The 23951-nt window shown below is 42.3% G+C and overlaps 1 protein-coding gene across 1 annotated transcript in view; it reads left to right on the top strand.

Moving 5' to 3' along the window:
* Nucleotides 1–1958: 1958 nt before the first annotated feature.
* LOC107111057 (calreticulin-like) overlaps nucleotides 1959–23951 on the top strand; it is a 33030-nt gene continuing 11037 nt past the window's right edge. Inside the window, exons 1-7 of the mRNA XM_015411965.1 lie at nucleotides 1959–1962; nucleotides 3292–3402; nucleotides 5497–5598; nucleotides 7126–7329; nucleotides 12815–12909; nucleotides 14720–14929; nucleotides 18871–18984. Of these exons, the coding sequence (XP_015267451.1) occupies nucleotides 1959–1962; nucleotides 3292–3402; nucleotides 5497–5598; nucleotides 7126–7329; nucleotides 12815–12909; nucleotides 14720–14929; nucleotides 18871–18984 (840 nt within the window). The remainder of the gene's footprint in view (nucleotides 1963–3291; nucleotides 3403–5496; nucleotides 5599–7125; nucleotides 7330–12814; nucleotides 12910–14719; nucleotides 14930–18870; nucleotides 18985–23951) is intronic.

Here is a 23951-nt window from a genome sequence, read left to right as displayed (position 1 = left end):
AAGCCCCGGCAGCTGCAGCCGCCGGGGCTCGCTACGGAGAGGGGAAAGGGGGGAGGGGGGAAGAGACGGGCTCACATCGGAGGGGGGGGAAGAGAGACTGGGGGGGTGGCGAGCCGGGGGTGGAGGAGACGGGGAACCGACGGGAGGGCGGGAAACTTACCTGGTTCTTCCTCCTCCGCCTGTTGAGTTCCTCCCCCACCCCCACGAGTTTCGCGGGTCTTTCTCTTGTAATGCTAATAATTATCAAATGATTAACTGAATTAAAAGATGACAGCCGACCTTCAGTACTCTATCCTAGTGGTCAGCCCATAGATCTGATCTTGTGCAGCTGGCACAGGCTCTTCTGATATCTTCAGGGAGCAGGGTTCTTTGTTGGGGGTGGCTCCGTCCTAATTGAAAGCCTGGTGGAAGAGCTCCATCTTGCAGGTCCTGCAGAACTGCATAAGGTCCCGCAGGGCCCTCATCTCTTCTGGGAGCTCATTCCACCAGAGAGGAGCCGCCACCAAGAAAGAACCTTTAAAGATAAGAACCAGCACCTTGAAGCGAATTCGGTATGCTATTGGTAACCAGTGCAATGCCTTCAGCACAGGCCAAATGTGCTCCCGCATTGGGAGGCCCATTAAAAGCCTGGCTATAGCATTTTGCACTAGTTATAGCTTCCGGATTTGTGACGGGCAGCCCCATGTAGAGAGCATTATAGTAGTCCAATCTCGAGGTGACCATCGCATGGATCACTGTTGCCAAGTTGTTGCGTTCAAGGAAGGGAACCAACTGCCTGATCAGCCGAAGATGGTAAAAGGCAGACTTGGCAGTGGCTGCTACCTGGGCCTCCATCGGTAAGGAGGCATCCAAGAGCACTCCCAAACTCCTAACCTCCGGCACTGGCACCAACGGAGCCCCATCAAAGGTCAGGAGTGGGATCCCTACCCTCGGTCCACCCCAACTCAGGCACAGGACCTCCGTCTTCGTCGGATTCAATTTCCGTTGGCTCAGCCTAAGCCATCCAGCCATGTCTTATAAGGCCCGGTCCAGATCTTCCGGTCTAGAGTCACACTAGCCGCCCAACAACAGATAGAGCTGGGTATCATCTGCATACTGGTGACATCCCAGCCCGTGTCTCCATGCAATCTGGGCAAGGGGGCGCATGTAGATGTTGTCAGTTTAATGCTGTACACATCTGTGTGTAAACTTTAGTTTGACCCTTAGGCAGCAATTTATCAAATAGCTCAACACTTCTGCTGGTTTATTTGTATCACAAAAGTGATCTTTTCTTAAGGGATATGCGGGTTTGTTGACTGGGTTATACATGGGACCTATTGCATAGAATGTCAGGTTACAATGGTAGGTAGGTTATTTCAACTTTCTGATAGAAGGCTGTGAATGATTGTCTTAGATTAGGTGCTAGTGGTGAAAAGTGCTATCAAGTCACAGCTGATTTAGTAGGGTTTTCCAAGGCGAGAGATGGTCAGAGGTGGTTTGCCATTGCCTGCCTCCGCTTAGTATCCCTGGCATTCCTTGGAGGTCTCCCATCCAAATACTAGCCAGAGCTGCTTAGCTTCTGAGATTGATGAGATCAGGGTAGGCTGAGCCATCTTGGTCAGGGCAAATTGGGTGCTAGCAACCAACATGTATGTTTTCTTACTGTAGTGACTGTATTCCTGTGTGTATTTGCTGTGTGAGCAACTCCTCCTGAACACTGGTGAGCTATTGAAAGCACCTTCTACCCATCCTATAATATCAGCTCTTTATGAGATCTCTAATTTCATCTCAGAATGATGGATCTGACATATAGATTGCTCAGTCTGTTGGGTAATCGTGGTCAGAAGTTAGATCATGGCCTGTTCTCAGATTTCTGGTGGACTGTGCAGTGCCTGAAGACTTTTGGGATTCTTGCAAAGAAAGCTGTACTAGCTGGATCTTAATCTGATACTCCTAATTTTTTTTTAATATTCTTAAGCATGAGTACAGTACTGAGGATAATTTTAATACAAATTAGTTATACCTTAACTATTAAGACATTCTGAGTATGCCTTTTCCTTTGTAAATTTAAAACACATCAGCAGATATTGGGTATTCCAAGGAAAAATCAGAATACAAAAGTTTGAAGTTGACTCATCCTTACTGTAGGAATTGCTTCCTTTAGGGTTGCCAACAGGCCTGGAGGGAAATGTTCTGTCCCTTTAATAGAGGCTTAATGTTAGGAAATGGGCAGCTAAAGCTTTTTTCCCCTCCAAGCAGTTGGCAACCCTAGTTAAGATAATACTACATTAAATAAAATATATACATATTTTGTATCATTAGATTTACTGCCTGTTTTTAAAATGCGTTAACTGTACTGATCCTTTGGGATAGAATGGGGTACCAATAAATAAAAACCCATTCACCTTCACCATATAGTTCTGTAACACAGTGAATTTATTCTTTGGTCTTGTTCTGTGTTGATGTCACTCCTCCCATATTAATGTACATCTTCTTTTTTGGCTCCATCCATATCTTTTGTAAAGACACTTATATTTTCACATGTCCTGACTACTTGGTCATAATTCTCCTGTACTCTAAAATCTCAATTCTGTATTTTATCATTATTCTCATGGGAATTCTTTACAGTTCATTAAAAATGACTCAGGAAGTCCTTACAATTACACTGTACCACACTAATCAAAACCTTTCTATCAGCAGGTTTACAGGGAAAACTGTAGGCTCATAAGGGAAAGGTCAGAGGATGAAAGAGATTCTTAATACCATATTCTGAGGTAAAACAATGTTTGTAGATAGATAACTATATTGTTACTAAGTCATTTTATGTTGCTTACATCTAGGTTTGAGAATTTTGATTGCATTCTTTAAAAAAATCCTGACCATCGAGCATAAATCATATTGTCAAATAATAGTCTACAGCAAGAGGTTAGTACTTATTGCCTGTTGCTGACACTAAGCTACTTAGGCGGTGTGGCGTGGTCTGAATTAGGCTAGGACACCTGGGTCTTCAAAATCCATTTCCTTTGAGATGTTCCAAATAGCATTTTGTGCACTTGGTTGCGTGGTCCCTGCCGATTGGTTCCTGTAGCATAATTATTCATGGATTCCAGCCAATTAGAAGGTTCCATCAGCTAAGCATGGTATCAGTGTGGTGTAGTGGCTGTGGTTCAGGAGCAGAAGCAAGGTATTTCAGAGTAAAAGCTTCTGAAGTCCTGCTACTGCAGTTTTAAAAAGGCTCCTGCCACATTAATTTAACTAAGCTGTTAATTATATCAGTAATGAAACTGATTTGTTTTGGGATTTTTTTGATAGGGGCACTACTTGGTACAGTAGCTGGCAGCGGTGCCAGGTCTTCTACCCAGTTAGAGGAGCCTCAGCATACAATAATAAAAGAGTATTTTAGAGAAGAGTTTGATGATGAGGGTAAGTGATATAGTGGGATCTGTCCTAGCAAGGAGATCTTATTCATTCTGTATAGCCTGCTTTACAAAAAATGCTTCCTTGTGTGATTTCATAGTACAGTGTAGCAGTGTATTTACATTACATGTAAATGGGGATATGCAGTTATTCATATTTTTAGTAAAACTGTACTTATTTTGCAGTCAGTAAAAATGTCTTGATTATCAAAGTTTATTTTAACAATTAATTAAAGTCACATTGATATTCACAGTAAATGACAATAGCTTATTTCATTGTGCATGGTCTGATTACTTTGTTGACCTACATGGAGAGTTGCATACCATTGCTGAAAATAATACGAAATACAAAAACTACAGAACTAGATTTTATTAGGCTTTTTGTTTGCTTGTTTGTTTTTGAGGGAAGGAGAACAAATAGTCAATTTTATGAGGAGAATTCCAAGTAATGCATGGAAGGAATAGAGGAACATGAGGGTCTTTACTGATTAATACATCCAGGATCCCAGCACTTAATTAATCTATAAAAGTCCTGTCTCTGGAATTACTATTCTCACCTATTTTATTTATAAAAGTAATTGACCAGAATCAACAGAGTGCCTATTAAGTTTCCACTGACTATTCTGAATACAGCCAAAAGCAGCAGATTCTTTGGTAGGAAGAATATTGCAAATAATGTTATGTCTTTTAAAAAAAGAAAAATATATAGCAGTAAATTGTTGATATTATACTAATTTCGGTCTCTTCCCTTTGAGGCTACACCTAAACACTTCTGTACAGACTATAATTTTATGTATCTTATTTCTGAATATGGAGGCAGAATCAGTACATTAATCACGTTAGGTTTTGGCTCTTACTTTAATTTGGATTTGCTTGTTGTTCAAGAATTGGAACATGATTTCACGGGGAACGACAAAAATATGAGAGAAAATATTATACTTCTTTCCCCTCCCCATCATCCATTTCCTTCCTTCTCCTTGTCGCTTCTCTTCATATTCCATAAGAAAATTAGGGTGCACATATCCCATGGGAAGATAAGTATCAGTTATTACAATTGTTCACTGTTTTTTAATCCTGCTTTCTTCAGGAGATTTTCTTAGGCACTTATTCTGACTAAATTGTCATTGTCCTGTGTTGTTCTTTGCTTCATAAAGTGGATTGTGAAAGTAAATTGTATCATTCTTTTTATTTGACTTAATGCTGAGTCTTGGGTCTAGGGGTATAAACATGTCATAAAGCAGGCAAATCATCAAACATGATTCAACATGCACTAGTAGTCCCTGGGGACCCAGGAGTAGTTATCTCAAGTTTCAGATGCGGTTAAACATAGGGTTTTGCTACTCAGTGAAGCATTCTTGAATTTTACACACACACGGACACACAAAATGTAATTCTAGGACTTTAAAGAACTTTAAAAGAAATACTTGTTTATATGGTGTTTAATGTTTCAATGGTTTTAAAGCTCTTTAAACAATGTTAGGAATAAGAAAGATGCCATAAAAACCTCTGGGAAAACTTCTCGATATAATCAAACTGATGACTACTGAAGATCTTATGTTTTGTTCTGTCCATGTGTTCTTGGGCTATTTAGGCAATTCTGTTAGAGGATATCATAAAAATACATGCTTCAGCTATTTTCTTTGCTTCAGAAATGTCAAAGCATGGCTTGAGCCATTTTGGAAACTTGCAGAAATGTCTATAGACACCAATATGTGCAAATAAGCAACAGAAGACAGGACTTCATTCAGTGTGGGTTATTATCATTTACTTTTCATTAAACAAGTATTTAATACTGACTTGAATAAGACTTGTTTCTATTAACAATTTTTTAAAAAGGTTTACTAGACTCTGTTGTATAGGTTTCTAAGCTAACTGTGTTTGTTAGTGAGTTAAACCAGTAGTCATATCTGTCAAATCACTGCTAGGTTAGCCATGGTACTATTAAACTCCCCATGGATGAGTTCATACACATTATAGCCATATGTTTATTTGCATGCTATATCATATAAAATAGTCATTTCACATTCTGTTAAATAATAACTGTTTACTATCTTTGGTAAACTTTTTTTTTTGCTACTGATAAACTTTTACTTTTTTCCAGATGAATGGGAGAAACGGTGGGTTCAGTCTAAACACAGAACTGATTATGGTAAATTTCGAATATCTGCAGGAAGATTCTATGGTGATAGAGAAAAAGATAAAGGTATTATCTCTAATCAAGCAGTTATGAAAAGTGCAATTTGTCTTGAATATTCTCTACTGACTTTTTGGCTTGTTCTCATGCACTTTTATTCTGTTATGCTGTTTCAATGCTAGCTAAGATGTAAAGGTCCATGCTGCTTTTTCTTGCATGTTCTTTGGACACCTTTCTCAAATGGTCAACTTTGTCCCACATGGCAAACCACTGTTTGAAACAGAAGGTGCTTTCAACAGCAGTTATCCTAAGGCACTACGATCTCCTGCTCAGCGCTGTAAGAAAGTAGGGAAGAAAAAGCCCACTGGGCGTTCCTGAAGTATTTTTATATCCTGGTTGTAATAACTGCACACTAACATTAAATTCCAAGAATATTATCTTTGAAACTTGTATTTACATATCTATTATTAAAACTTAAGGTTGGCAAACTTACCAATGATGGGTAGGACCGTCATAAGGGATGTGGTGGTTTGAGTTCTGGACTAGGAGCTGGGAGTTGACCAGTTTGGAGTAGTGGTTAAGAGGGTGGACTCTAATCTGGGAGAACCGGGTTTGATTCCCCACTCCTCCATGTGCAGCTGCTGGTGTGACCTTGAGTCAGTCAAAAGTTCTTTCAGAGCTGTTCTCGAAAGAGCAGTTCTCGAAAGAGCTCTCTCAGCCCAAACTACCTCACAGGGTGTCTGTTGTGGTGAAAGGAAGGGAAGGGAGATTGTGAGCTACTCTGAGACTCTGAGTGAAGGGTGGGATATAAATCCAGTCTTCCCCTCCCCCTCCTCCCCTTCCTAACATAAAATGACGACAAAACGAGTCTTGCTTTGTTTCATAAATGTTTATGGTTTGATAAGTAAATTCTCTTTCTTCTGGCTTGTCATTGCATTTTCTTTCTGTAGTAATAATCCTGGATATGTTCAAAGGTAGTCACCTTTTTTTATAGCCAAAGATATTTTTGTTCCATATATTTCTGAGTACCTAGGTTTCAAGCAGATTCGCAGGAGGAGACAGTAGCAAGCTACAAACAAGTAACAAAGATATTCGCTATTCTTAGCTGAGAGGAAGTAAGGGAAAGTTTTCTCTTACCTCTCATTCTTACCTTACCTGCCTTACCTGACCTCAAAGAATGCAATGTGTTATCTTGCAATATATCAGCTAATAGATTGTGTTACCAGGGATGCAGTTCCTGTAATTGGTCTACAAAGGAAAACCCTTTAAAAAAAAATTCAGAAAAATGACATCAGCAAGTGTTCTGAGTGAATATCCAAGAAAAGTAATTGGTATGCATGGCCAGTTCAGGGAAAACCTCTCAGACAGTTATGGAATATTTAAAGAAGTTTTAAGAAACATAAACCTTGGCTGTGTCCTAGGGTAGATTTTAGTTTGGGTTTTTTTGTCTTTTCCATTTTTTGCCTGTCTCGCAGTTTTTATTTTCTTATCTAGAGACTTTATAAGCAAAGCAAAATTTATTGAACATATCTCAATTGCAGTAAAACATTTTAATAACAGCTTTCTTTGACATTTGGACCCATATTCTCTTTACAGGCCTGCAGACAACTGAAGACACAAAATACTATTCAGTGTCAGCAAGGTTTCGACCATTCAACAACGAAGGTCAAACCTTAGTTATTCAATATACAGTAAAATATGACCAACACGTTGACTGTGGTGGTGCCTATATTAAACTTTTTCCTGAAGATGTGAATCAAGAGACATTGAATGAAGATACCAGGTATTACATTATGTTTGGTAAGTTCTCTTTAAAACATCTGTTACCAACAGTCAAAGAATATCAGTTTCATGCAGTAATTTTTGCATCTTAGCTGATGAAGAATTTATCTCAGTGCTATAAGGAATTCAATTCTTTCAATATTTTAGAGCTACTTATTTTTGTATTGATGAAAATTATAGTTCCCTTATATTTGCAAAACACTGCAATCCTAAGCGTTTATAAAGTCAGTGGGACTTAGTTCTTAGTAAATGTGCTTAGAAGTAGGGGGTGTGTATTCAGATCTAACTGAGCTGAAAATATAACCAAAAAGTACCTTATCAGTAGTTTTTGGGTATACTTTGGCTTCCCAAATGTATCTGGGTTTTCTGAAGGAAACCAGAAAAAAAATCCTGAAAAAATCCCATATATATTTGGAAATTACTTGTCAATCAGAAAACAGCTAAGAGGAGGGAGCAGATTGTTCCCACCTCTCAGCTGTTCGTCAGGCTTCTGCTGCAGTCCCTTTAAAATTTAAAGGGACTGCATAAGACAGCGCTGCAGGAGAAGCCATCCCAGCCAGGTCTGCATGTGGAGTGAAGAGAGCGTCCTGCAGCATGCAGATTCTGGGGGTAGCTTCTCCTGCAGCGCAGTTTAAACTGCACTGCAGGAGAAGCCAAGCCAGCCCCAGGATCAGACTGGCTTTAAAAAAAAAAAAAGTATTTTTCATCTTGGGTCTATGGGATTTGGGATTTTTTGGAAATAATGAAATGTTTTCGGGTCCAATAGACCTGAACTGAAAAATACCAATTAAAAAAATTGCACATTCTTACTTAGAGTGTGCATTCATCTTAACTGAACCGAATGAATACCTGAACAATACCGTATTAGTATTTTTCAGATATAGTGTAAGTCACCAACTACTGATATAGCTGAGCCCAAAACTGATTTTATTCGGCTTTTATTCGGGTTCATCCTGCCTCAGCTGCCCTGCCACTTCCACTGGTCAGTTTCACTCCACACCACTGATCAGCTGTTAGGTTTAAATGGCCTAAACCTAACAGCTGACTGGTGGGGAGTGAAACTGACCAGTGGAAGTAGGTGCGGCTGGGGGAGGGAAGGGAAGGCATTTAAATATACCTTTTCGCTCTCCCTTCCCTCCTAGTGGGTATATCAGACCCAAATATATTTGGAAATACCGAATATGTCTCAAATCTCAATATTATACCACTATTGGTACTTGGAAAATTCAGTATTTACCAATGTTTTCCGGGTCTGATATACCCAAATTGAAAAAATAACATTTTTTTTCTTGAACACCCCTACTACTTAGGAGTGCTCTGTGAGCCTATGGCCTGTTCTCTTCCATAAGAACTTAAGAGAGATCCTTACCAGATCAGACCAAAATTTCATACAGCCCAGTACCCAGTACCCTGTTTCCATCCATGCAAGTCAGGTACTTCTGGAAGAGTGGACAAGCATGACAGCAGCTCTGCTCTGTATGTTCCCAGCATTTGGTATTCATAAGTGTACTGCCTCTGAACATGAAGATTTAGTTTTGCTATCATAGCTTATTGATGCACATATCCTCTACTGTAAAGAGTTTATTAATACATTCTGTGGCAATTAATTCCATACTGAATGTTGTGTGAAGTATGATTACCTTTTGTCTGTAATGAATCTTTTGCCAGTAATTTTGTTGGATTACTTTGACTAGTGTTAAAAAGTGGGACAAAAATTGTTCTATTTATTCTCTCAATATCATTCGTAATTTTATAAACCTGTATAATATCCCTAAACTAAAAAGCCTCAAATGCTGCTTAGAGAGAAGGTACTTTGACCTCTTGATGTTTTTAAAATTAAAAATGATAGAAATTTTTTTTTAAATCACTGAACAGTAATTAAAATAATGTCACAATGATGCACCATTTCTATACATCACTTGTAACATCAGCAACTTAGAAGTGACATTCTAATTCTAAAAACATATATATTCAGTCTAAATCAAGGTAAGTCTTTTTTTAGACAATTTCTACAGTGAGTTTAATATTGCAGTATTCAATAAATGGTACACACTGGTGTATTGAAGAGGAATATCTGTTTTCTGTCTAGGCTCTTTGTACTTTAACAAAGAAATATTATCCACTAGCATAATGTGCCATATCCTATGTAACCAAATCTCTACATTTGGCACTTTCCAGTATTGGGCCAGAAGTATTCTGGCTGCTTCAGTTAGTGGTCTTAACAGGTACCATAACACTTTGAGCATTCTTTTTGAGCTATATCAAAAATATAAGGTTGAGGTCTAAAGTTTCCAGGTTACTTCAGGGCTCATTTAAGGGCATCATGAAGGTTTCTAAATGTGATGCCCTTTACATGCCACACCACAGTGCTGCCACAGCTCATGCATTTAGCTGCATCGGCTGTAAATAGGTGAATCCACCAGAAGTGTGTCAGCCTTTCTCACAGGCTGTCTGGTGATGAAAAGCTCCAACCTTGTACTGCCTGGTTGGCCTCTTCCAATGCCACCAGAAGGTGATGGAGCATTTGAGTGTGTGCTGACTACAGGTGCATCACCAGGGAGTTGTGCCACTGTGCTTTCTCCTCCGTTCCTCGCCTCAATGTCCATTGGGTGTAGTGGCTGTAAATAGGCAAATGTACTGGAAATGGATTGCCTTGGTCATGTAGTGGCTGTGGATAGAAGACTTTTTTTGCCCAGTCAGGCTCTGCAGACACCACCAGAAGGTGAAGGAATGCACATGTGCACTGACTGTGTGCACACTGCCAGGGAGTTAAAGTTGTGTTCTTTCTGAACCATTCCTTGGCTCTGATTTTTAGTTGCTGTTTTCTGAACTATTTCCAGTGATATGTTTTTGTTTTTTAGGAATGGCAATGAGAACTGTATGCAGTATCCCAGATGTGGTCTCACCACATCTTTAAATAAGGAAGTTATAATGCTGGCAGTTTTTATTTTTTATCTCTTTCCTAATAATTCCCAGGCTTAGATGGCTCCATGCACGTCTTCGATTCTGGTTTTGGATCATTTCAGCCCACTCAGCCTAGAGGAAGTTGACAAATTGCTCCTAGCTGTGTGCCCTACCACATGCTGCCTTGATCTGTGCCCGTCGTGGCTAATTATAGCTGGCTGGGATGGGTTCCGAGGCACCTTAAGGGAGATTATCAGCAAGTCCCACGTAGAGGGACAGTTACCTGGGGTGCTCAAAGAAGCAGTGGTCCATCCTTTCTTGAAAAAAACATCTCTGGATCCAGCTGAGTTGAGCAACTATTGGCCGGTTTCCAATTTGCCCTATTTGGACAAATTAATAGAGAGAGCGGTGGCAACTCAGCTACAGAGCTTTCTGAATGACGCTTCCATCTTAGACCCCTTCCAGTCCGGTTTTCACCCTGGAAACGGGACGGAGATGGCACTGGTCGCCCTCATGGATGGCCTCCGGAGGCACCTGGATAGGGGCGGATTGGCAGTGCTGTTGTTGTTGGACCTGTCAGCTGCGTTCACCATGGTTGACCATCAATTACTGATCCACTGCCTCGCCGACATAGGAATTCAGGGGCTTGCCTTGCAATGGCTTTCTTTCTTTCTCCAAGTTCGGGGACAAAGGGTGGCAGTAGGAGAACAGCAGTCCAAGAGGCACCCACTGGATTGTGGAGTTCCTCAAGGGGCAGTGCTTTCCCCGATGCTATTCAACAGCTATATGCACCCCCTTGCCCAGATTGCCCGGAGGCATGGGCTGGGGTGTCACCAGTATGCTGATGTTGTCGAACTCCAGGTCGGAAGATCTGGGCCAGGCATTACAAGCCGTGGCTGGTTGGCTTAGACTGAACTGACTGAAACTGAATCTGATGAAGACGGAGATCCTGTGCTTGAGTCGGGGCAGTTCAGGGATAGGGATTCCACTCCCAACCTTCGATAGGGCGCCTCTGGTGCCAACGCTGGAGGTTAGGAGTTTGGCAGTGCTCTTGGACGCCTCCTTAACCATGGAGGCTCAGGTTGCAGTCACTGCCAAGTTGGCCTTCTACCATCTTTGGCTGATTAGGCACTTGGTTCCCTTCCTCGACCACAATGACCTGGCAACTGTGATCCATGCAATGGTCACCTCGAGATTAGACTACTGTAACACTCTCTACATGGGGCTACCCTTGTCCCAAATTCGGAAGCTGCAGCTAGTGCAGAATGCTGCTGCCAGGCTTTTGATGAGCCTCCCCAGGTGGGAGCACATTCAGCCTGTGCTGAAGACATTACACTGGCTGCCAATGGCATACTGAATTCGTTTTGAGGTACTGGTTCTTACCTTTAAAGCCCTATATGGCCAGGATCCGACATACCTGACAGACTCCCTTTCCCCATATATACCCATTTACCCATGGCCCATTTAAGATTGATGGCCCCCTATAAGATCAAGTTACAGTATTCGGATAGAGCGGTACTGCCAATTTGGGCTTGAGGAACATCTACTGATCACCATCTTGATTTAATTTATTTGACTAAATGATTAATATTAACATCACTGAGCACTGAGAACTTTGATAAAATGGTTGTTTTTATGTGTTTTAATGTTTTATACTTGGCACATGGTGCCCTTGTTTGTTAGCCGTTCTGAGCCCGTTCGCGGGGAGGGCGGGATAAAAATAAAATGAATAAATAAATACCTCAGAGAGCACTATGGCCAGGGTCTCAAAACCAACTGACCCTCCCGGGTCCCAAGGATGCCAGGCTTGCTACTATGAGGGCCAGAGCCTTCTCAGTGGCAGCTCCAAGACACCAGGGCCATGCGGTATCTTTTACAGTTCTGCAGGGCCTGCAAGATGGAGCTCTTCCACCAGGCTTTCAACTAAGGAGCCGCCACCACTATTACCACCAACAATCTTAATTATAGAGCCTTGGCCGTTGGCTTTGACATCTACAGCCTGTGCCGCCGCTCGTATTAGGAAGATCATGGAGCAGAATAACTGTTAGACCTTTGTATGCACTCTTACAGCACACCATTGTTAGGCAATTAATTCAATATCACCAGCACTTTATGTCATTGAATTGTTTATAATTGAACTGTTTTAGACGCTTTTGTGTGGATTTTAATTGTTATTTATATATTAATCAGTGTAAGCCGCCCTGAGCCTGCTTTTGCGGGGAGGGTGGGGTATAAATTAAATAAATAAATAATTTCCCCACTGCTGTACAATTAATTGGCATTTTCAGTCAGCTGTCAACCACAATTCTAGATTTTTTTTCCTGGGTAGATGCTAGTTCTGGCTCTACCATTTCCCCTAATATCCATCTTGAGTGATACTGACTGAAATAAATAAGGGAAAGCAAAGGTAAATGAAAAAGTGTAGATCTGAATATAAAAAAGTAAAATAAATAAAAGTGGGTTTTGGTACCAGAGGTATAAAATTAAAGTAGTATTAAACATAATGTCTCTATCAGTCTGCATTAAAATTGTTATTAGAGTTGGTAATTAGACCTGGTAATTTGAATTTATATCTCTAAGAACTGTTATTTCCTTCTAGGCCCTGATATATGTGGAGAGGACAAAAAGATTGTGCAAGTTATTTTTAACTATAAAGATGACTACTATATGATCAATAAGGACATCAAATGTGAGGTATAATTAATATTTCTCAGCTATTAAAAAGACACTAGTCTTGTTCATTGCTAGTTTTTCAGTTATTTTTCAGTGAAATCTTTTGCCTTTTTCTTCCTTCTTGTCATGCTGTTGTGCTGATTTCTGCACGCAAACAGGGAAACAAATAGCGAACGCATATTGCGATATACAAACAAATAGGGAAGAGCATATTGTAATATGAAAATCCATGCCAAGGTAAATATTTAGGCTGAATCCAAACTGTGTTTTCCACTGGACCTCAAGGTCTTCCAGCAGAAAGGGGAAGTGACTTTTATCAGCAAACGTCTCCCACTAGACACCACTGTTTTCCCCCTCATTGCTGTTCCTGTGTATCCCCTGTTCTCCAGGAAAAGCATTTTGAGCTCAGTTGGACAGACAGCATGATATAATGGCTAGAATGTCAGACTAGCATCTGGGAAACCTGGCTTTAAATCTGCACAGTTCCATGAAGCTCCTGGTGACCTCGGGCCAGTAAGTCTCCCTCAGCCTAGCCTAGCTTATTTTATTCTCTTGCTGGGAGGGTAAAATGGGGAAAGGAGAACTAAGTATGCCACCTTGAGCATTTTGGAGATAAGATATAAACCTGCAGCAAAAGAAAGGAGGGGAAAGCTCTATTATCATTTGAGTTTAACTGTATAAGCTTTTGTATATTACTACATGCCTGGCATCAGGAAGGGCACCCTCAAATACACAGTAGGGTCTTGGGCTGACCAAGGGCAGTTGCAAAGTGACTGAGCCAGCACTAGTGGAATTGCTTCTAGTGGTGGTTGCATTGAGCACCCTGTGTTTATTTAACCACCTTCTGCCAGATGATGCTAGCAGTACTAGGCTCATCAGCAGCTGCTTGCCGCAGGTTGCTTGCATGGGGTCCCTTCCCACCGGCTGCCTGCACTAGCAAAGGGAGCTCCGCTCAAAGATCGGGCACGCAGGGCCCTTTCCCACTGACTGCTCTTTAAGTGCAGGCAGCTGGAGGCCCCCGCCCGCAGCTGCTCCTCTCCCTCTTCTCTTGAGAGAAGGGATGGGGTGGCTGTGGGTGTTGGGGCTTGGGGGCGGGGCTTCCCCTGCCAGCCAGCTGGTTGGCGGTGGTTTGAACCCCCCAAAAAGTGTGTGACCTCCGCCAAACTGGGGGGTCTGGCAACCCTATGTACAAGGAAAGTAACAGAGTAAGTTCTAATTATCTTAATTTTTCAAGGACTGGTAACTTGGAGTATAAATGATGTTGTAGAGCAAGAGGTACAGATTAATAAATAGTTCACTAAATCTTTATCACAAGGGGAAAAATCATCTATTTTGCATGCATAATCAGATTTTTTCATATTCCATATGCTCACTGGAATTGATTTTCTTGAGAATTGGTGCCAAGGTTCCTTTTCTTCAAGTGAAAAGCCCATTATAAGCTGTAGAATATATCTTTTAAACAGCTGTTTGACTGAATAGTAATGCAGACTGGAAAAAACCATTATTAAGGAGTTCCATATTGTCTACACTATGAATTTTAACTTACTATCCAAAAATGCTGGCAGTCCTACTGACTGTGTCTCTGTGAGAGAGTTTCTGCCCAAATACGCTTTCTTTTGTTTACTACAGAATTTGTTCTCTATCTTAAAGTCCATCCGTCCGTGTCCCCCTCTCCCCCCCATTTCTCTGATGGCACACCACTCACCAGGGAGGTACACCATCTCCCAACTTGTTTTTTGTTGTATTCTATTTGGCAAAACTGCCAGTTCGTTTGGAACACTGGAAAATAAGTCTATTGCTTATAATAAAGTATTCCCTTTCTTTCTTTGAGACGGATGATTTTACCCATCTGTACACTCTGATAGTTCGTCCAGACCTTACTTATGAAGTGAAGATTGATAATTATGTTGCTGAAGCTGGCCATCTAGAAGAACACTGGGATTTCCTTCCTCCCAAAAAAATAATTGATCCTGATGCACAAAAACCTGACTACTGGGACGAAAGAGAAACTATTGAAGATCCCATGGACAAGAAACCAGATGTAAGATTTTCAGTATCATTACTTTATGCTTTATGCATCAGAAACTGGATGTCATTTCACTTATATTTGGGGCATTGCTGTCTTGTTTCTCATGCTGTTCAGTTAGTGCTGTGTCTGTCTGATTCCAGCATAAGCTTTAAAAAGTTTCATATTTATAATTATTGTTATAATTGTTTTAATAATGTAAACAGTTCTTTTTGTTTAGAAAATATTTTGTATCCTTATAACTATCACCATTCCCATTTTACAAATGGGTGAATTGAGGCTAGACGCTGTTTTCTCCCTTCTGTGGCTACTGGTGGCTACTGGTTAGAGCAAAGGTGTCGAACTAATTTGTTATGGTCTGGATCTGACATAAAATTGACTTTGTTGGGCTGGGCCATGCGTGCTATAAAATGTAACATGAGGTACTGGAGATATAAACTTTATAAAGGAGATTTTAGATGTTGAATGGTAATACCAGGTGAATTACAATAGCAGGCTTGATTGGATTAGGTGTGATATGCAGAGGGGTACTAGGCATGGAGATACCAACATTGGTAATGAGACAGGAAATCTAGGTCTCAGTTCTGTCCAGGAGGATTCAGTCCAGGAGGATGCAAAGCATAAATGGACGTAAATCTGACATTAGAAACCACAACATTCAGTTGCTTACTTAAGAGTAGCATCTGAAATCACTCCACTCTCCAAAATATAAGGACCAATCCAAGTGTTCTAATTCCTAATCAGGATTGTTTTTGTTTTTTTTAAGAAAATAAAATCCACATAGGAACAGAGAAATCCAATCTTAAGAGAAATCCTGGAGAAGGAAACAGAAGCTGTGTCTGTATGTGTGTGTGTGGGGGGGGAGGCTTGTCTTTGTATCTCTCCCGCACAGCAGGAAGCATTCACTGAGGGAGCTGTGGGGGATAAAAATGGAGGCAAGAGGCAGGAAGCAGGAAGCAAAGAGCCACTGAGGGAGCTAGGGGAAAAGCAAGCTACAGTGCAGTTGCAGCAGCAGCCCTGGAATAAGAATCAGGAGACGGAAGTTGCTCTTGGGCCGGATCTGAGTCCTGTGGGGGCTGGATCTGGCCCTCAGGCTGTATGTTTAACACCGCTGAGTTAGAGTGAGCTCAGTCTCAGTGAAACTTTCAGAGTTTTCCTCTATAGTTTTGGTGCCATTTCTGCCACCTCCTTGTGATCTTTTTTCCATTCAATCATTTTATGTCATGAACCTGTTAAAGAATTTTAGGTCTAGGGTAGCTCGCCAAATTCTATTTTACCTGGGGACCATAAAAATATTGAATATCTACCACAGAATTTTTGATGGAATGGTACAATTTCAGTAGCGTTGATTTCCAGAAGATGGTTTATGGCATCTACTCCACTGGTTCTTGATGGGACACCATGACATGGGCAACATGAGAAATCTGTCTCAAAGGGTTGAGACAAATTCTGATTGTGTAACTTCATGAAATAGTCTCTCTTCCCCACTAGTCAGCGGCCGAGCACTGCCATGCAGTTTGAACTGTGGACTGCTGGTGTGCATTCGACTACTGCCATTGTTTGTTGTTCCTTCTGGAGTTAGAGAGCTGGGACTTGGAGCTGGACCTGAAATTCTGTTTTCACTTTGTCTATGATGATATTTTGTATTTCCCTCTGGAATCCTGGAATTGCTGTGTTTGAATGAAGGGGCTGAGAATTTACCCTTCGGTTTGCCTACTATATTTGTTGGATGAGAGAGATGTAACTATTTGCTTCTTTGTTTTAACTAAGACATCATCTAGACTTTCACCAAACAGTTTAGCCTAAAGGAAAAGCCAGGAATTTGTACTGGCATTGGAATGAAAATCTGTTGTCCAGCTATTGAGCCAAAGGTTATTCCTAGCAATCACTGCTAACACTTTTGCCCTGGCATAAAACTTCATATAGTCTAGGCTGACATCTAATATGAAAACCACTGGTCTCTCTCTACTGTATGTAGATATCCAGTCTGGGATTTAGATATGGATACTCCTTCAGAAGATTCCTCAGCCACTTAAGTGATGAACATGCCATCAGCAAGGTGGCAGCAGAGGCCTTGATGGACAAGGACAATCTTCCTCATGGGCCCATGTAGAGCGGCATCACTTTTGTAGTTGGTGGTATCCCAGAGGAAGCTCCCCCCTTGGAAGGGCTACCCCCAAAGCTAGGGCAGCAACCAGGGTGTCTACTACTGGAACTTTGAAAAAGTTGGGTGCCTTAAAATGAAAGGAATACTGTATCACTTTTTGCTTTCCTCCCCCATGGAAGTACTGGTCAGTAGGCTTCACCTATATCTCCTTGATTTCTTCTACAGAAAATAATGGAAATGGGAGCATGGACCTCAGTTCTATGGTACTACAGAAAACCGGGGGGGGGGGGCTCTTCTTCCTCCTATTTCATAGGTTTGTGTACCGAGGAGGTGAAATTTACAGAATTTTTAATGCTCTGTAGAAAAGTGGGGCTCTCCCAAAAATAAACATTTAGGCTATTGGTTCGTTTTTGGGAGCGGGTGTCATCTAAGACCTTCCCCTCCTCCTCTGACTCAGTCTGTGAGTATTCAGATTGGGGGATATACTCCTTTTCCTCATCTCTGCCAGCAGAAGACAGAGAGTAATGGATAATGGGGGCAGATGACCCCTTGCAAGCAACTTTAGTTAGCCAGAAAGGGATCCCCCAGCAAACCGTACAGCCTGTCATTTAGAAGGAGTGAGGAGGGGAGGGAGGTCTATCCCTGCCAGTGTTCCCTCTAAGCTGAGTTAGTGTGAGCTAGCTCACACTAACTCAGCTTAGAGGGAACATTGATCCCTGCTGCTGCTTTTTCTTCACAGCATGCTGATTGTTCCACTCCTTTTTGTCTAAACTCCTCAAGACAGACCTGGAATCTGGGTGGAACCAAACAGGCAATTTCTATTCCCACCACAGGTTGAATAAGCAGGACTCATCATTCCAGTCTGGTGGCCCCTTCTGTGAAGTTGAGGCTTGCAAAGGCTTGGCTTGTCAGTGTCTGTGGTGCATGATAGCATTCTTGCACCAAACTACATCTCTGCCGTAGTGTCTTCCTCAGAGTCCAAAGAGATGTGGCTTGTGGCTCCACTCTGGAGCAGTGTTCCCTCTAAGCTGAGTTAGTGTGAGCTAGCTCACACTAACTCAGCTTAGAGGGAACCTTGCTCTGGAGGTCTGCTCTTCACCACACAGCTATGCAGGACCCTCACTACTTAATTTCCCATCTGAGGGCTCCTCTGCATCCGAGGCTTCAGCTGCTGGCCCAGCTGTCAGTACTGCTGTGAGTGAGTAGGAACTGGAGAAAGTTAACAGAGGACAGGTGAGAGGAGGAAAGGAGCAGGATGGTCTTTTTTTTCCTTAGACAAAGAACACAAACGTTTGAAGGACAATGAGTAGACTGAAAAGGCATCTAAAGCAAGGTACAGAAATGAGAAGCCATAACGTAAGAGTTTCCAGCACGAATAATCCATGCAGTCACTGGGGAATACAGAGATAATTAAAAGAGGTAGGGCACTCCAAACTTTTGGAGACATAAAACGCAATCTGCTTCCTGCCTTTAGGGATTATGGGGCATTATACCTAGGTGGGGCATGATGTCCTCCTCCCCTCAAACAAGACGGGTGTAACTCTGTTTAGGATTGCAATGTCTCCCATGTCTAGTAATGGTTGCAGTGACTCTTGTTGAATGCTATATAATCTAAAAGGATGTTATTGCAATTGATAATTCATGAAGTTTTAGGGAATGGCAGAGCAAGGTAAGCTGATAATGAATGCCAAATAAATTCAATGCTAACTGAACCAATGAGTAAAATGAACCAATGTGTAAAATGAGTAAGCATTTTAAGGAAATACTGTTGAATTGCCTCTTCCTCTAAAAATATATATTTGTGCTAACAATCTTATTTGATTATCTTGAATAATACACCTTGTGTTAGGACTGGGACCAGCCAGAAAGAATTCCTGATGCAAATTTTGAAAAACCTGGTGACTGGGATGAAGAGATGGATGGAGAGTGGGCACCTCCATTGATTCCAAACCCTGCATATAAGGTAAGATTGGTAAAGGTTTACATAGTAATAAATATATTCTCCTTGAGACGAGGGAAGTCATCTTCCTTTGGGTTATGCCTCCTGCTCACTCCAAGGCACGGTTTATGCAAATTAAACTGATCCCCAAGAAGAGCAGTAGGAGGTGGACCTTTCCCAGTCAGAAAGCCCGGCCTGCTTCAGGCAAGACTTGCTTAGTCAGCTCTGTCTTGTTGGCCCACAAAAGAGAAAGAGAGAAATAAACTAGTTTATTGGGGCCTTTGGGGCTAGCTTCCTGCCATTTATTATACCAAAGGAAGTTAGAAAATCAACTGCCTCAGTAACCTTAAAGCTTCTTGCTGCAGCAACCAAGAGGAAAAAGGCCAAGGCCCCTTTGAGGGTTGGTTCTTTGCAGTGCATCACTCCAGAACTGTGCCAGGCCAAGCAATCATCACCCAGTTATGGGGTTATTGGCTATGATCACCCATGGATAGCCCAGGCTAGCCTGATCTCGTCAGAACTTGGAAGCTAAGCAGGGTTGGCCTTGGCTAATATTTGGAAGGGCAACCTCTAAGGAATACCATGGTTGTTACGCAGAGATGGGCAATGGCAAACCACCTCTGAAGTTTCTTGCCTTAGAAACATGTCTAGCTCACCACCTAGTGGTTGTTGTTGTTCAGTTGCACAGTCGACTCTGACTCTTCGCGACCCCATGAACCACATCACAGCAGGCTCTCCTGTCTTCCATCGTGCTCCGGAGTTTGCTTAATTTCATGTTTGTTGCATCTATGACACTGTCTAACCATCTCATCCTTTGCCACCCCCTTCTTCTTTTACCTTCAGTCTTTTCCAGCATCAGGGTCTTCTCCAGTGAGTGGTCCCTTCTCATTTGGTGGCCAAAGTATTTGAGCTTCAGCTTCAGTATCTGGCCTTCCAGGGAACAGTCAGGGTTCATTTCTTTTAGGATTGACTGATTCTATCTCCTTGCAGTCCAAAGGACTCTCAAGAGTCTTCTCCAGCACTATAATTCAAAAACATCTGTTCTTCGGCACTTGGCCTTCCTTGTGGTCCAACTGTTGCAGCCATACAGTACTACTGGGAATACCATTGCTTTGACCATACGGACTTTTGTTGGCAAGGTGATGTCTATACTTTTTATTCTGTCTAGGTTTGCCCTTGCTTTCCTCCCAAGGAGCCGTGCATAACACTAAAAGAGCTAGAACTTCTAGCTGCCAGACAATCTTAGGATCTCCTGGCTATTTTTCACACAATGCCATATGATAATAATAACCCGTGGATAATGCCCAGAGCTCTCCCCAAGCCCAGTGGCAGCTGAGGCTTCAGGTTTGGCTGCTTGGGCTTCCAGCGTTCAGGCAGGCCTCTCCACCGTTTCCTTCAAAGCCTTGGCTGGGATGGGCACACAGGTGGTTTTTAAGCCAGCCCCTGCTTCATCAGTGGTAGAGGCAGACCCCCTCCCCCTTTGACTCTCCAGTACCTATGCAAGCAGCCTAAAGCAGTACAGCTGTGGCAGTTCCCTCAGGGCTGCTTTCTAATATAGTGGAGATGCTACCTTTTCTAAGCATCTTTGATTGGTCACAGCAGGGCTTCAGAGACTCTCTCAAATGCCCTTTCTGCCTTGCCTGCCCAGTCCTTTTGCTTCAGAAGCGACCTCTGGCCTCCAAGACTTTGTTCCCCTGGAATACTCTACTCAGCAGCAGGCAGTTTCCAAAAGGAAAAAGTGGGAGAACAGGCCCTGTAAGAGATGCCATAGAGATCAACACACTCTTTGTTCAGATTCCTCCTCTTCTCAGGAAGCTTCCTATATTTCAAAAAGAAGCCCTTGCAGGTGCAGGGAAGGTGGTGAGTTCCTTGTCCAGTCATCTGGCGAATCCTCGGGTTCCTCTCCAGAGCCCATACCAGTGGCTAACAGTGGCCACCTTTTACAGGGCTTTTGAATCCTCAGCTATCTCTGAGTGCAATCAGCTTCAGCCTAAGAAGTATGAGGCGCCACTGCCATCGACTGGGCATAATGAGAAACAACACTCGGTCATGAGAACTGAGTCAGTAGCCTCTAACAGAGCTGGGGAATGTTCAGGGGAGGGCATCCTTACCCCTAAAACTTCCACCAGATTATTCCAGGCAGAACACTTTACCAGATTTTTACCCAAAGTCATTTAGGTTCTCAGCTATAAACACAAATCAGGTTAAACCCTGTGCCTCTTCAAATCTAGACAAGTGAGGGTTTAAGAAACTGGTGTCAGTTTTATTTGTTTGCTCTTTTCTTGAGCATTTTGAGTAGGCTATGAAAGTGGAATAGGCTGTACCTGGTTCAGGCAACAGCTTGTTCACTGTAGCTAAAAAATTCTATTCCTTTCCTCACTCTGGTATGGAGGACTTAAAAGTTCCCTTGGTTAAAGCCTGGTGACTACTCTTCATTCTGGGCTTTGTTATCAAAGGATGTAGACAATGCCTTAATAGACCCCACAGACAGAAAAAATGAAGTAGCACTGAAGAAGTCTCATGAAGCCTCCTCTCTAGCTTCAGTTCTCTCCAATTTCTGCAGAGCCATTGTGATATGGGCAGATAACCTTCTGCAAAACCCAAACCCAGACCCCCTCACTCACAAAAGGAAATTGCTGAAGATTAAAAGAGCAGCAGAGTTCATAGTGGAAACCTCTCAGAATGCTCTGCAGTTCAGTGCCCAAGCGCTGGTAGACAATATTGTTATTCATTGCAGTCTGTAGCTTAAACATTGGAAGGTTAACTTCCTTTCTCAGTCTAATCGCTCAACTGAGAAATTCTTTGGTCAGAAGCTCTTTGGAGATTCAGCTTTGGAAAAGATTTTTGTTGAAGCCAAAGAAGAAAAGGAAGGCTCTGCCATCTCGGATCTCTTCCACTGTTAGAGACAAGGACTTCTGAAACAGATCACGAGGTTCCTTTCATCCCTTCCACTTCTCCTTCAGGGGAAGGAACAATAGAGACAACAGAAGTAGCAGGCCATAGTGGAACAGGAACAAGTCTTGACCTGCAGCTTCTGGTTAGCCCAGGGCAGACAATCATTATTTCAACAAAAACTCCAGCTCCATCTGACTATATAATAGGGGGCTGGCTTCAGTTATTCAGCCATGTTTGGAGCCAATCTACACTGGACAGATTGGTCAAGAAAGTTTTTCAAGACGGTACAAGATAAGAGTTTGTAAACTGTCCACCCTTCAGGTTTATCACTTCTCCCAGGTATCCTCACAAGCAATCTCTGATGCCTCAGGCCATAGCATATCTCTTATGAACTGGAGCCATAGAACAAGTGTCTTAGGATCAGCTTTTCAAAGTATATTCCTTCCAATTCTTGCTGCTGAAGAAATTGGGCAAGATGATCATCAAACACAAATGGATCCATTCTAGAGGCTCTCCACTGAGACGGTTTTTTATCTCAGGGAAGCATACCTAGATGTTCCTAGGCACCCTGCTTCCAGGCAGTTCTTCACTTGCCTACAGTGGTTTGCAGTACAAGTACAGGGCCTTGCCATTTATCTGTTGTCATCCCCCAGGATATTTACGAAGATCATGATTGTGTTGGTGGTATCCCTCCGGACTCAGGGTTGCCATGTGTTATTTCTCTTGGATGACCTAATAAGATCTTTATTCAGAGACATCATCCATCTAGGAGCAAGGATTGTCACCTCTCAGGGAAAGGCCTTTCTTACAGAGGAGAAGCAGGAAAAACTAATCCAGTCTACTGAGAGCCTCACAACCAAGAGGTCAGAGGATGTCCTGGTCCTAGCCAAAATCCTGACCTCATGATTTCAGCCATGAACATAGTTCAGTAGGCTCGTTTTCACTCTTGTCTCCTCTTATGGGCTCTCCTAGTGTTCCAGTAGGACATTTTAAGCCAAGCAGAACATGATCTCACACCCTACAGAAAAGGCAGCTCTGTTTCTGATTTGGGGAATCAAATGCTTTCCAAGTATTCAAGTTCAGCACCTCCAGGACGCCTTAAATAGAGAAACCGACTGGTTGAGCAGACTACTGATAGATCCCGGGGAATAGTCACTAAATCCAAGGGTCTTCAGAGCTGCCCCGTGTTGCTTCGTGAATCCTTGTATAGATCTCTTCACAACTCCAGACAAAAGTCCCCAGGCTCCTCATTCAAAATGTCTCAAGCAGGATAAGATGCACTAATTCATCCTTGGCCAATGGGGTTCCTGTATGCATTTCCTTCCCAAGTGATAACAATTGCCACCATTTGGCCCAGGAGCCTTGGTTTTCCGATCTCATCAACATGGCAGTAGCTCAACCTTGGAGGATCCTGCCATTGTCAGCTTTGCTACAACTAGGTCTTCTCTTTCTCCTGGAGCCAGAATGGCTACAACTAGCCATGTGGAAATTGATAGAAGAGCCTTAGAGAGCACATTTTCCCCAGGAAGTGGTTGAGGTCATGCTAGCATCCCACAAACCATCTACTCTCCGCATTTATGAACTTACCTGATGGTGTAGGAGAAAGCACCTGGACCAGTGTTCCCTCTAAGCTGAGTTAGTGTGAGCTAGCTCACATGTTTTTAGCCTCCAGCTCACACCTTTTTGACTTAGCTCAAGAAGGATGGCTCCAGAGCAAACTAATATATGCAGTAGCCAAATCGCTCACTCACAACTTTGATGCCAGTTGCTCACAAAGTAGAATTTTTGTTCACAGGAGGTAGCATTGACCTGGACCCTCTTTTTCCTTATGAGAAAGGCATAATCCTCTTTGTCCATGATCAGCTGCATCTGGGCCTCCATCCAAATACTCTAGAGGCAATAATCAGCATTGCCGTCTATTCTGAAGTTGAATAATGACAAAATCCTCTCTTCCAACAGTTTTATTAGACTTTTTATGCAGGGAGTGACTCAGCTATCTCCTCATGTTTGCCACAGATTTCTGATCTGGAATTTAAACAAGGCGCTGAAGGCGTTGATTCAACCTCCCTTTGAACCTATGAGAAAAATAGAACTCA

Source organism: Gekko japonicus, unplaced genomic scaffold (assembly GCF_001447785.1).
Source record: "Gekko japonicus isolate JY-2015 unplaced genomic scaffold, Gekko_japonicus_V1.1 scaffold664, whole genome shotgun sequence".
NCBI lineage: Eukaryota > Metazoa > Chordata > Lepidosauria > Squamata > Gekkonidae > Gekko > Gekko japonicus.
Note: the sequence above shows the minus strand (reverse complement) of the source record. Positions and strands in the feature narration are given on the sequence as shown.